The sequence below is a fragment of the Scatophagus argus genome, chromosome 22, assembly GCF_020382885.2.
Source record: "Scatophagus argus isolate fScaArg1 chromosome 22, fScaArg1.pri, whole genome shotgun sequence".
NCBI classification, from domain to species: Eukaryota; Metazoa; Chordata; class Actinopteri; family Scatophagidae; genus Scatophagus; species Scatophagus argus.
In genome coordinates, this window is record NC_058514.1 from 1,951,251 (window position 1) to 1,965,280 (window position 14,030).

The 14,030-nt window shown below is 45.0% G+C and overlaps 1 protein-coding gene across 8 annotated transcripts in view; it reads right to left on the minus strand.

The window, feature by feature from the left end:
- celf2 (cugbp, Elav-like family member 2) overlaps nt 1–14,030 on the minus strand; it is a 171,318-nt gene that overhangs the window by 23,541 nt on the left and 133,747 nt on the right. For all 8 annotated transcript variants that reach the window (XM_046378869.1, XM_046378868.1, XM_046378871.1 and 5 more), the window contains 2 exons: nt 13,498–13,632; nt 7,670–7,749 (listed from right to left, as the gene is read on the minus strand). In XM_046378869.1, the coding sequence (XP_046234825.1) occupies nt 7,670–7,749; nt 13,498–13,632 (215 nt within the window). The remainder of the gene's footprint in view (nt 1–7,669; nt 7,750–13,497; nt 13,633–14,030) is intronic.

The window sequence follows — 14,030 nt, forward strand, 5'->3', positions numbered from 1 at the left end:
TCAGTTATCTCTGAGTCCAGAACGGTTTCACCAGAAAGAGATTTCCTGAGTTCTCCAACTATTTCATCATCCCATATGAAGAGAGACTTTATGTGTGTATCAGTGTGTGTGTGTGTGTGTGTGTGTGTGTTAGAGGGAGAGAGAGAGAAAAGGCAGAGACTGATTGGGATGACCAGAAAGAGAGGTGGAGAGGGTAAGAGGAAGATTTAGAGATCTGGCCAATCAGAGGAACTGTATCTAATCGTCCGAGCTCCGTGTGTGTGTGTGTGTGTGTGTGTGTGTGTGACACCACTGAACTATCACACACAGAGTAAGAAAAAAAACTCCAAACACAACGCACAGGATGAAAGTTGCAGCGACGGCTGAAACACGGCGAAGCTGGAACATAATCTGTCACACCACACCTTTACTCACACACTGCAATCAAAGCCTAACTGGGGGCAAATCCGCTCGAAACAAAGGCAATCTGCCACAGGAGAATAAAAACCTTTTGATTGAAACGTTTAGTTTGAGGCACGATCCGCGCTCGGCGGGGGAGACGAGGGATTCGGCTACTTTGCAGATAGCGCAGCGCGCAGTCAGAGCTGAGATTCGTGTCAAGTGTGTGGAACTGAGAGCATGTGGGTGAATGTGAAACCCGTCTGTGGATCTCCATGTACAGTTTAAGAAAATCAACTCAACTCTTAGCATGACATCAATGCAATGCAAGTTTTCCTCAAAACCTTAGCTAGTTAGCATACTACCCAGCATGCTTTGTGTTTGAGGTAAAACTCCAGAGAAACATTTCTTTCCTTCCATTTGGAGAAACGTTCGTCATTATTGGTGTCTCTAGTCCTGTTCCAACACTGTTACACTCATTATTATTTTGATTAACTCATGAATAATTTCACTTAAACTGTCAAAAATGCACAACAGTGAAAGTCCTCAAATTGCTTGTTTGTCCCCTAGCAACAAAAACTTACAAGACGCTCAGTTCACTCAGTTGACAATGTGTGACGCCCTTCTCGCTGTCTTGCAGGCCGTCCTGGCAGCTGAGGGGCTTGGCTGATTTCGGGGAGCCATCAGCTGATTGAGCTCACCTGGGCCTTTAGCTCATGAAAGATGCCACGGGTGCTCGCTCTGTTTCTTCCATCCTACAGGTGGAGTCCACACTCCATCCACTGTAAGGTTTGATTGGAGTTTTAATAAATTACTCATGTAATTTGTATATCTGAGACTGATCTCTGCCCAAGGGTTAGGGTTAGGGTGCCCAAAATTGTACCTTTTCTAACGACACAAATGGAAGCTTCCAGTGGCTGCACCTTCAGTTTGAATCTCCCAAAGCATGATGGGAACTGTAGTGCTAAGACCCAAAACATATTCACTTTGGAGATAAGAAGAAACTGGAGGGACAGAACCCACTTTATTTTACTTTACACTCCCAGCGCATTACAGTAGACAGTCGTACTTCTGAGTATCGTGAAAACGCCGCTAGCTAAGTCTTGCAGTGACAAAGCAATAAGCCTGTACAGAAAGAGTGAATACTGAGCGTCTGCAGGCTCAGCAAATCTGACATCACAACCAATCGTAATCCAGTTTATGTACAATTTTGTCAGGTTTTTTGGGGAGGATTTTCTTACAGTGTACCCATATGTTTGTCTGTGTGTGTGACCAGACAACGCCTCCTCCTCCGCGGGCCGGGGCTCGACTTTATCAGCCGGATGAGCATGTCTCCTGTCTGACGGCGGCTCGGCCATATTTACTCCCTCTCTCCACCAGTCATTTTCCCTCTTTATTCTGACTGGAGACAGATAAAGGGGAGCAGACGATGGGAGAATTGCATTCGGCGGGAGAGTGTCAGTCTGGGGCCGCGTCGCTGCAGTCGATTCCCCTTGAGACAGGAGCTCCCCATCCCTCTCTGCTAAATATCTCATTACTCCAGCTGACACCCGGCGAGCAGGGGGAAATGCAGCCCAGAATGAGAGTCCTGCCCTGTAAGAGGGGCCGAGGGCGAGGGGGGGCCTCAGCGCTTTCTGCTGCTGCTGGTCCTTCCTGAAAACTGCTTTTAAAAGTTTTTCAGGTGATCGGCTGGTTGGTCAACTTTGCCACTAAATGATGAGCACACGTGGAGGAGAGTCAGTACAGCCAGCAGCTTTTTGCCATCTGCTGGTTTCGCTCAAAGAAACGAATCATCATTGATTTTACCTTAAGGGGATTTTTAATAATTCATCACAGATTACTAACAGCTTGAACTTTCATATATCAAACACTGTGTGACTATAGAGCTAATCAGTCATGAGTGAGATGGAACAACATCACTGTCCTGCAAAAGCCATGAATTCCAAGTAAGTGTTCTGTTTATGCTAGGCGGCGTTCTGCAGTAATCCTCCTTCTCAATGGCCGTTAGTCCGCCATTTCTGTGCTGGACTTAAATGCCTTGAAAGAACACAAGGCAGTTGCAGCCTGTAAACCAACTTCATATCAGCCTGACTGTTTTCTGAACGCAACCACTACTGTTGTATCAGAGCTGGACCGAACAACTGCTAATGCTAACGCAACATTATTACTGCTGCTTCACACTGAAAGCATTCAGCTGGCAAAGCAAGGAGTGCTTTTTTTGTGACTTTCCAAATGGAAGAGATAACTGCACCATATATTATGATGGAAAATTTATTGAAACAACATGAGTTTGTTTGGCTGCACTGTAAACAGATAAACCAGCTGCTCTTCTCTTGTGTTTCTGACAAAGCAGCTGCTCAAAGAGTGTTTGCTGACAGTTGCTGTTAATACCAGTAAGCACAGGTGCTGCCAAATTAACTGGGACTGAAATCTTTGGGATTATAACTCTTAATAGGCAAGAGAGAAAGACTTCGAGGGAAATCTTCTGTGCTTAAAACCCCACTTAAAACTCATTTCATTGGCTTCAAATGGATGAACCTCTGAAAAGCTCACATTTCTGATTATTTCTTCCAAAATAAAACAGTATATTTAGACTCTAAAATGAGCTACAGCCACACGTTCACTCCTCGAAAGCAAGCAAGGAGGGACGCATCCTGACTCTCATGTGTTATCTCACCCCCAACGCTGTTTTCAGTCCATTTCAGTATTTTTGACGAGCTAATGGTTGGAGGTATTTGTTGCTGATGGGCATCTGTGAAAACCCTGCCTCTGGGTGCAATTACACCTCATGTTGTGTTAAACTAAATCTACAAACCATCTGATTTGTTCTGAATTGGCCACTTTTGAACACAAACAGCAGGGGGCAACATGACGACTTTACCTCTCTGTGGGCACCAAAATATTTCATGAGACCCTTGTAGATTGTTAACACACAAGAATACACTGAATTTTTTAATGACAGGCTGCTAATGCTGTCCAGCATGAGAATACTAATTCAATCTAAAAAAGTTTGGTCTTAAATGGTCTCTGATCTGATATATTTTGGAAATAACATGTCGTTAACTCAACGCTGGCGGTGCAGCATCGATTTATTTCTGAAACTGCTTCAGGAGGGAGATTTTTAGGTTGCAGAAAGTCTCCCATGTTGCACAACTTTCACATCATAAGAAAATAAAGTGCGCCAAGTCTCACAGGAACCTTTTTCCTTTCTACAGGGAAAACACATTGTTTGACAGATCTTCTACACAAAAATGCCATACTAAGACACGTATATTTAATTAAGAAAACTGGAAACGAGGCTGAGTGGCGCCATCACTTTCATAGCTTCAGAGTTTCTGAATTGGAAGGTTAATGTTAGCTTTCGTAGTTTTCACCCGAATGCAGACTTCCTCATTCATCTTGCCAGTCTCGTGTGGCTGTGGCAGTCTTGTTTTTTGACATTATCTTTCATAATAACCCCTTTGTACCTACCTTTGTATTACCTTTGAACAGTAATGGTTTCCTGTACACCTGGGAGGCAAAAGATGACCCTCCAAGACTGTCACTGTGCACTTCACTCTCTGTGTACAGCTGTGCTTGACAGGTGAGTCTATGTAGGCTGATGACATGACAACCTATAGTCTCAAAATGCTTCTGCAGACCTGAAAATGAGCACCTGGCGTAATTATGGTATCCAAATTTACAATTATAATTACAGCATGTGGCTAAAGTGTCATGCTGTGGAAACACACCTCAGTACCTTCTTCGGGCTGTGATCCGACCTCGTCTTGCTGTCCACACACACAAAAAAGTCAGACTTGTGATCGACTTAAGTGGGAGTTCTCTCGGCCAATAAAGGCGACTGCGCAGCTTGAAGCCGACTCCCTGAGACAAGCGTGAAGAGAGCTTTACACATCACTTCCCATCTTTCCGCACACACGCAAACTGAACTTATAAGCTGCGGTCCGTTTACCTTGAAAATCAATCTCTCGTAGCTTTCAAGAGAGTTTATGTGCTCTGAACCTTCTCCATTTCATTTATTTACCACTCACATAGCCTTTAAATGTCAAACGATGTGATCTTCAGCTACTAATAGGAAAGCAGGAGGCTCTGATGACTACAGGAGCCTCAGGACTTCATGTACTTTGTTTTAACTTGGTGTCCCGGAAACACCGTCCACAGAAAAGCAACATGCCAGATGACGTTTGAATTTAAATCTGTCTTGCTCACCTTTAATTTCTCTTTTGCCACCACTGTTACTTGACAATTTGCTATGTATTGGTTTCATTGTTTAATAGCTTCTCCTTTCTCTTAACTTGTTCTATTAACTGTATGCAAATCCTGAAGCATTTTGAATTTGCTTCTGTTTATGAAATGTACTATACAAAGAAACAGTCTCGTCTTAAAGGTCCAGTGTGTAGGACTTTGGACAGACAAACCACACACTGGCTCCAGAGAGGGCGGTTTGCCTTTTTCGCACCAGATGCCATGAATATCCTACACACTGCACCTCTAATAACTGAGGTCTGTGCAGCACTGAAAATGTCTGTCTTCTGTCAGGTGTCGATGAACATTTTAGACAAATAGCTTGAATTCAAATAGACTCTTTCAGTTTAAAAAAACTATGGGATTGGCATCTTGTGCAACATCAGACGAGGATGAATCTGATATTTTCTTCCCACTTTTCGGTCTACCAGCCTGACAACTACTTAAGTCCTCGTCTGCATAAATGCTCGTGCACGCAGCGAGGGCAGGATTATGTGCGAGCGGGCCTCCAGTGTCATGTGGGGGGTGGGAGGGGTGGAAACAGAAATCAGTGCTGATGGAGCGCTGCATGGTGGGGGGCCTGAGCGCTAAACGAGTATTTATAAAGGGAGTAAATAATGTAAAGCACAAATCAACACAATGAAACCACTTCTCTCCTTGTGTGCCTTTAGAGGTTTCGACAGTGAATTACCTGCCTCGCTCATATCCACTTTCATTACGGCCTGACATTCAGCGAGCACGTGCGTCACCGTGTACCTGAATGTCAGCGCCTAACGAGAATGGATATGACAGTGACAGGGCCATCAATGAACAGACAGACCGGGCTGCCTCCCCTTTTCTTCCTCGTGACATGTGGGGTGCGTACGTGCCGGGAAACGCACACACACAAACACACAATCTCGCTCTATCTAAGACAGTGGGATGCAATAGAGCCAAGAGAATAACCAAACTCTATTTACCAGACCTCATTCCCTCACACGGACCCAAAGTAATTACTTTTAAATTGCAAAACTGAGGAACATTAACAAACGGTTGCGGCAATTTAGCTCCGCCTGGGGCTAGACAGCTTGTTTTCAAATGGAAATGAAGGTATTTTGCCATTGTCCACTGCAATATCGTTGTGTTATGGTTTAAGGCTTTTTTTTCCCCTGTGTGCCTGATAAAAGCAAGGGACCCTAGCAGTGTTTACCAGGCCCACTGTGGCGGCCGACTGCTCAGAGCGAGGATAATTCTACCTTAATACTAACGCTGTCGGAGGAGAGTGTCACTCCTTCTGCTCAGAAAGACAGACGCGCTGCTGCTGCTGCTGCTGCTGCTCGGCCACATAAATCAACACAGACACTTCACTGATACTCGCAGTGGGACAACGTAAACAGAAAGTCGCTGCTCACGCACACATGCACGGGCAAACGGAGGGAGGAGCACGCGTTTCCCCCGACGTCAGGGTCACAGCACATCAATAGCAGCCATGATTATCATGATCAGCTCTAATGAGGGGGCTACGGGGGTGAACGCTGCTCGTCTCTTTTTCTTTAACACAGCCTGTTATTACCACTTTTTGTCCTTCTCTCTTTCTGACTCACACTCGTCTTACACCATGTAATTCTCTCCCAATCACAGCCCTGTCATCCTGCCCTGTCACCGGCCTGGCAGCGTTGACAAGGGCGCCCCAAAACCGGGGGAGCACAAAGGAGCCGTCCCCATTATGGCACGGCCGGGGTCGCTGTGCAGCTGATGAGGTCTGTAACACCGGCTACCCATTGTGGCTGCTGTGTCAAAGGTGCTGCTTTTTTGTCACAGTTTTGAGACTGTGCCAAAGTTCGTCCTAGTTGGAACATTTCAGACCAACAAAAAAATCAACGATTTCATTGCCAGGCAGCAGAGAGGATGGAAACTGAGAGGGAAGCCGTTTTGTGAGACTCTGCGACGTTGCTGGCTTCTGAATCAGCTTTATTTGCTCTGCTTAAACATGACAGGACTGTGACACTGGGCATCAGCTCAGCATGAGTCTAAAACCATGACATGAACCCTTCCTGTATGGCTTTTAAAGAAATTAGCAGAGCGACTCTGACCTGACCAGACCTGATCAGACAAATCCAATGCTTCTTCTGCACTCACTGGGCTTTGATAGTTGCAGCCTGTGACAGCAACGTGTCTGACCCCAAAACACCAAACCCGAATCCTGTCCGAGTGCGAAGGTTCACGCAACAAAATGGAACCAAAGATGGAGGACGTTAGGAACATTTTAAACTCCTTTGAGACAAGTTTAAAATTTTGGGAGTATTTGAATGAAACTGATTCAGTTTGAGTAGATTAGTAATTTCATCATTGAATCACCAGATGATTATAGAACTGCTAAAAGTGACAAGACAATTCTTTAATTTCTATTTTATAACATGCTGGAAGAAAAAGCGTTTCACTCAACATCAATAGCATTAACGGTTTGGCTTGAATGAGAGTTAAAAATTTAGGCAGACTGATAGCCTGATGATTATTTGATTTTTTTGAGATTTTCCTTCTTACTTCCATTTTTGTAGAGACTAATCTGAGGGGAGATGAGGCTCATGAATTCCTGTCTGTGTTATAACCTTGTGCTGGATGTTCGATATGCTGTTAGGTGAAAGATTGATGCATTATTATGCAAATGTAATGCTGAAATGAAGCTAATAATTGCTAATTGTGTGGACGAGCTAACTTGACTAAGCGTTGCAAAACACAGAGGAGACTCGTCTTTGTGATTCGTGTTTGTGCGAAATGTCCTTAAAAGTGTTGTGCCATTCTTACGCCATCCCATGAGATCAATCAAGCCGATCAATAAGGTAAGTTTGCTCTGCCTCGACCACCGCTAGGCGAGGCCATTTCTTCTCGTAAGAATCAATCATTTCCAAAATCCACAGGCTGTAATAACCATGGGCCACATTTAAAAAATACCAGAATTCAACTTTAAATTGGCAGCACATTAACAGAGTGAAGTGCATGTTTAAAAGGAGCTAACGATGGATGGAAAGAGAAAGAGAGAGTTGAAGAAAGGGCAAGAGTACAGTACCTCCATAGTCTGAGACTGGTGCATGGCTTTGATTGCATTCTGTGCCATAGCTCTGGTGGAAAACGTGACAAACGCACATCCTGTAGGGAGGGGAGAGGAGGGGGAGGAGGGAGGGATGGTGGGACAGTGGAAGGGAGGAGGGGGGGAGGGCAGAAGGGCAGGAGGAGGAGGAGGAGGAGGGAAGACAAGAAAAAGAACAAAAACAAGACAAAAGGGTTGGACACGTCGTTGTTATAAAAAAACCCAAACAGAGATTGATACAGAGAACAGCTCACAGGCGGACAACAGTGTTCTCAGTCGCTGTGGAAACAACAGCCGAAAAACAAGCACAGTGTCATGACAAGCACAACCCTCCCCGACCCCGTCCCAACACCTCGCCCCATCCACAGCTACCACAGGGGAAGACCGCAGCCATCATCGGGGCTTGGGATTGGCTGCTGCCTTCTCTCCTCTTCCTCCTCATCTCTTTCTGTCGCGCTAACACTGACTGAATTAGTCGTACCTGAATTCGACCGCTCCCTCCTTTCAACAGTTCAACAATGTGAATCTGTACAAATTTGCATGCAAGCGATTTGCATTCATTTGGGCCTGTATTGTGCGTCTGATTGGGTGTCTTCTTTCTCTCTTTGTCGAACAGGAAAGAGATGTGGCGCCGGCGACGGGGTGGGGCGGGGCGAGCACGGGTAAAATATCTGCAGGGGCCCCCGAGAATCAGATAGAAAATCATATTAATTAGATCCACAGAGAGAGGAAGAGTTGAGAGGAGGTGTGGTCGAATCTCATCCGTGACTGACACTGATTTTACCCAATCAAGATCAGGCGCAGCCGGAGGCGATTTGAGGGGAGTTTGTTATTGGCTGTTTGTGGCTAGGGGGTGATGCAAGGTTGTGTTTGTCTGGCTGGTTAGGGAGTGATTAGAGGAGATGATGTGAGGAGTGCTTCAACAACCCCCCGGACTAATAATATGCTAACAAACTCACCATGTTAGCTCAGCCAGGCCTGAACTGATTACACGCATGCTCACGCACACACAGGCACAGACAAAGACACACACACACACTCACACACACACACACACACGTTCAGGTTCGGCTGGCTGACTTGGCAACAGAGGAAAAAAACTAATAGCCTGGGTCATCAGATAGACTCTCCCTGGCTGTGTGGATGGGATGAAGGGCCAGAGAGGAAAAAGAGAGGAGAAATTGTGAGGATGGATAATGCCACAGACAGAGAGAGGGAGAGGGGAGAGGGAGAGGAGGGACAGATGCGTTGAAGAATAGATGCGTTCGTTGTCCTCTTCCACCTCTATCAAAAGCCTCCTGTTGCTGTGATAGAACGAGGCTGAGAGTGACGGATGGTCAGCTTTTCCTCCAGCTTTCATCCACTACACACTTTTCAGACAGATGCTTTTCCCTGAGAACAGAGAGCACGACCTTGTACAGGCCACGCATACTGTGACACTATGATCCAACAGTATCATCTCATGCAGTGTCGTGACAGTTTCAGTGACCCAGATCAACGTGCTTTGTGTTCATGTGAGCAAACCCTAAAGATTAAATGTTTTTTTTTACTGAACATTTAACATAAAATCACAATCTTTTGCTTTAACCAAAGTGGATCTTGCAGATGAAATTTTCCACTTTGTTTCTCGCACATTCAAGCAAGAAGGTCTTACATACCTTTGCCATCAGGCCCCTACACTGAATTTTGTCAGCTAAATAGAAGAAGAGTGATGGCTAGAAAGCAATGCAGGCTTCAAAATTTTGAATTTTCGAATGCGCAACCTCCAGGCTGCAGGAAGAAGCGTCTGATTTCTTACTTTGTTACACTTTAAACTCAGCTTTCCTGTTAAGCTGCCTTGCTGACTTAACATTGGAGCAGTTAGAGGCTGATAAAAAGAGACTCAAGGTTGTCAGATGCTGTGGCACTGACCTAATAAACATCCTGATGTGTCCTTTTCAGTGCCAGGCTGCTGTGCTGGCTTCTCTTACTGTAGATAGGACATCTGAAAAAGGGGTCATTTTTTTCCATTTTTCAAGGGCCACAATCTGTCATTTAACTTCTTAGCTTCCAGGAGGCTGCCCCATCTTCTGCAGAGAAATGCTGCCCCAGAACCGGATCAGTTCTGGAGGGGGCTTCCATTTGGGTTAGCCCTCCAGACTACCCCTGACTCTATTTATAAAACTGGCCAGCTACAACGTCACTGGTTGTCATCTAATGGAAACTCCCTGGTTTGTCTCCAACTCCCCCGAAAACATTTTTATCTTTAGTCGTTTTCTGTGGCTTGATTCTACAGCATTGATTCATTAATGTCAAAGCTGTTAACGCAATAAAAAGAGAGTTGAGAAGCCACGCTTTCTGGCTGGTTGTTTCACGGCAGAGAGATGGGACGTGGCTTGAGCGCTAAAAATACCTCACGGGCCGCATTCTGTCGTCAGCGGAGAACCAAACAGTCCTTTAATGAAAGTAGGGTAGCTCCCAAGGCCCAGCCATCCACTGGTGGTGTGATCCATATTTTATTAATAGCGAGACGGTGGAGCACTCTTCTGATTGATACCGCGGTTTAATAGGAGCTCAGCAGTGCAGCTTGGTGGGACTGAGGGCCTATGGGACCTCACAGAAACCAAATTTGTTTCCAACCTGGTTAGGGTTGATTATTTACTCGCCAGAACCAAGCTGGACTACCAGCATTTCCTCTTTTGACTTGTCTCTAAGTGCTTTGTATCAGAAACAAGAATTTGGCCATCGCATCTGAAATATTTATGAGGACAAAAGAGAGTAGCTGAAAAGGGATGGAAGAAGGGGTTGGAGCAGGGAGGGAAGGAGGCCGATGCGGGATGTCAGGGGGAAAAAAGAGGACAAATTGATGCAAGAGAGGATTCTAGGACAGCCAGGGTGACTAGATAGAGACGGGCAGGGTGGTGCTGTTTGAAGAAGCAAAGGAACATGGGAGTTTGAGTAGCTTAGTATGAGGCAAAGATTGGTTCTAGGCAGAGACAACCTTGAGGAGAAAGCGAGAGAGGAGACACACCGAGAAGGTAAGACTCAAGTCGACGGTAAAACATCCATAACGTCCGACAACCACAGAAAAAAAATGACCAACAGATCCACACTGAACCTGCGCGACGGTGACAATGACAGCTCGTGTGACAGGAGGAGGAGGAGGAGGAGGAGGAGGATTAGGGAGGACAGAGAGTTTCAAAAGCCCCTCCATCTCCTCAGCACATAGAAACCACAAAGGGGAGAGAGGGGAGGGGGGGTAAGGAGTTTTGGGAAGATAGTAGAAATGAGGGGGCTGGGCAGGTGTGTGTTTGGGGTGGGGGTGGGGTGGGGGGTGGTTGATGATGTCACTGCAAGAGCCTTTTCTACATTTAATTGCTCATAAGATGTGCTGACATTTCAACCTGATGGCCCACTGCCTTTTGAGTGGTTATTTTGATGAGACAAACACACGTCCAACTGGTTTGACTGTCTGTTTGTGGTTTTTAAACGAGCCCCAGAGAACTTTGTTCAGAGCACATTATGAAGCCAACATGAGTTCAACAGGTGGATTTTTCGCCTTTGCCTCATGTTGATGCAGCACAAACTCTTCGCCAAATCAAGTGAAACAATTTTTTGAGATGTTGCCACATTTGGAGTCACATTTGATTAAATGTGCTCTTGTGGTCACGGCTTATTTGGAGCGCCGTGATTTTGGAACAGCCTCCCGCCAAGTCTCAGAGTGGCCAAATTAGCGCTTACGTATTAGAGAAATTGAGGAAAGGAAAGGGTTGCTACTACATGGATTCTCTGTGCTTTCTAGGACTGGAATTCAAATCACAATACTGTTTTAGCACCGGCTTATTTTCTGCCTGTCTGATCAGATTCGTATTTAAAAAGCGTGTTGCCAGTTTTCACATAATTGTGCTGGCTTTTGCCCAATATATGAGATTTTCTAACTATATCAACCCTTACTTGTTAATATTTATTTAATATTTTGTGACTGGTGCGTTTGCATCCATGTTTTTATGCCACGTCTGAGGCCTTTTCTTTAAAAACTTCGAAAAACACTGATCGAACAACAAATCTTTCATGCCCGTTTAGCCTCTGGCAGCTAAAATGCGAAAATAAAAATTCTGCTGCTTGAAATGTAAACGAGCCAATGCACCTGACGGCTCGGAGCTGCACTCATCCTCGCTATGGGGGCACCAGAGACCTTAGGACTGGCTCACCGTGAGGCTAAACTGCAACGGCAGGGAAGGTGAAGGATATGAATGGAGGTTAGGAGGTCGGAGGGGAGGTGGGGTTGGGGATGGGGAGGTGATCTGGGGCTGAGGCTGAGAGAGCAAGAGGGGGAGAATAAAGAGAGAGAGGCAAAAGAGATATATAGAGTGAAAAGGAGGAGCATGTATTCACAGCGGCCTCAACATGTGGCTGCAGTTCGTTTGTATTCACTTCTTAACAGGACTCTTTCAAAACCTTGAAGGAAACCATTTTCAGGAAGCAGCTGGTTGAAAACAGGATCCGTTACAATGACTTCAGTGCACACAGAATGAAATAGTCGAGCTCGCTGTTCAGGTACGCCCAGAACTTCACTGAGGAACTCATATTTGGTTTGTTTGGTTCGTGTATCACTTCAGTTCTTGTCCCAAAATCCGGATAGAACATTCACCCTTTTTTCTTTCTAAGGTCTGCTCCAAATTTAGCTTTCCAGGTCTTTGGTTTCTTACTGATTTCTTTGGTCGTTGCTTTGGTTTCTGACTGCCTCATTTCAGAAAAAACACTTTGAGAATCGCCTTCTTCTGGCTTCACACAGTTATGAGTAGTTTCCCAGTCTTTGTTGTTTGTTCACTTCCTTTTCTTTGTTTCTTGTGGCAGTTTCCATCATATTCCATTTAAATCAACATAGGCTGTGACTTTGACGGTGGCAGGTTAATATGCACTTGACATGTGTGCAGTTTGACTGACATCAAGCGTTCCCGCTTTCCTCACAGCCATTGGATAAAAGACAGCTTATAGAAAAGCATCTGTCACGCAGCTGTTTTAAACTACAGCCAATCAAAAGAGATCTGGTCAACCTTACTTACGTACATAACTTGAGTAACTAATATACTTATTTTAACTGATATCTTGGTCTTTTTCTCAGCCTAACCAATGGGGTTTTGGTGTCTAAATCTAACTGAATTGTGACTGCTTCACAGTTGCAGGCCCAGTTCGCCTGTCGTGACGAACGTTTCAAGGCTGTGAGTCGTGTTTGACTATGAGTGGTCAGAGCCCAGCATCATGTCCCACAGGCTTTAAGACTTAATGATGACCTCATCTGATTGCCACCGCGAACAATGCGATAAAATATCTTGCAGTGTGATCACAAGTTTAAACAACTATTTTGGGTAAATCGAAAGGAAGCAGAGGAATTTAAACCGACTCTCTCCTGGCGTTTATGTCTCCAAAACTTTTTTATATTTGCTGCTGCATGCAGACGCTAATCACCGGAGTAAACAGTAAACAACATCTTCTTGTGACATTGACGGCGGAGGAAAAACTTCAGTTAATAAAGTGTGAGAAATGGTTTAAGACACGAGCAAAGACATGAGCTGCTGATTATGCAAAATACCTTGAATGGAATGTTTTAAAGTCAGCTTTTTCAACAGTTTCTAAATAATGAAAATAAATTCTAGCTTTTGTGGACACAGAAATGTACCCAGCCATTGGCCCAGAAACCATTTTCAACCAGCCAGCTCTTCACACAGTAAAGACTTCCTACAGGTTTGAGTTTGAGCGGAGGCACAGTGAACACAGCTGCTGCAGGCCGTCCTGGTGCTAATGTTCACGCGAGGAGCCGCACACACCTCTGCTCAGTCCGTCGGGCCCTCTGAGGATCCGGCACTCCTCGATCTGTCCGAACGCAGAGAACATGACCCGGATGTCGTTCTCGTTGCACTTCTTCGACACCATGCCGATGAACAACTTCCTGTCTTCCACCGCTGCAGAGCCGAGAAGAAGAGAAAGAGAGGGAATGACATTTATTAATTAATTAAATTTTTTTTTTTTTGAAAGTTTGGTTTTGATTTAAGTTGCTTTAATACATTGTGTTAAAGATCAAACCACAACTTTTTTTACACTTCAGTTTTTGGACTCATAAAACAGAGAAGATCAGATGTGTTGATTAGCCTCGACTGTTCGAGGTGCTGGAATGAGAGGCCGGGCTTGCTGTTTCCAGCCTTTATGCTAAGCTACGCTAACTGGCTGCTGGTGGCACCTTCCTATTTACCACACACACAATGGATGCATCAATATTCCCATCTAACTGTGAGCAAAAGGGCAAATGTATGAGTACTTCATGATATGGTAAGCTATTCCTTTAACTGCACATTTGTTTTCT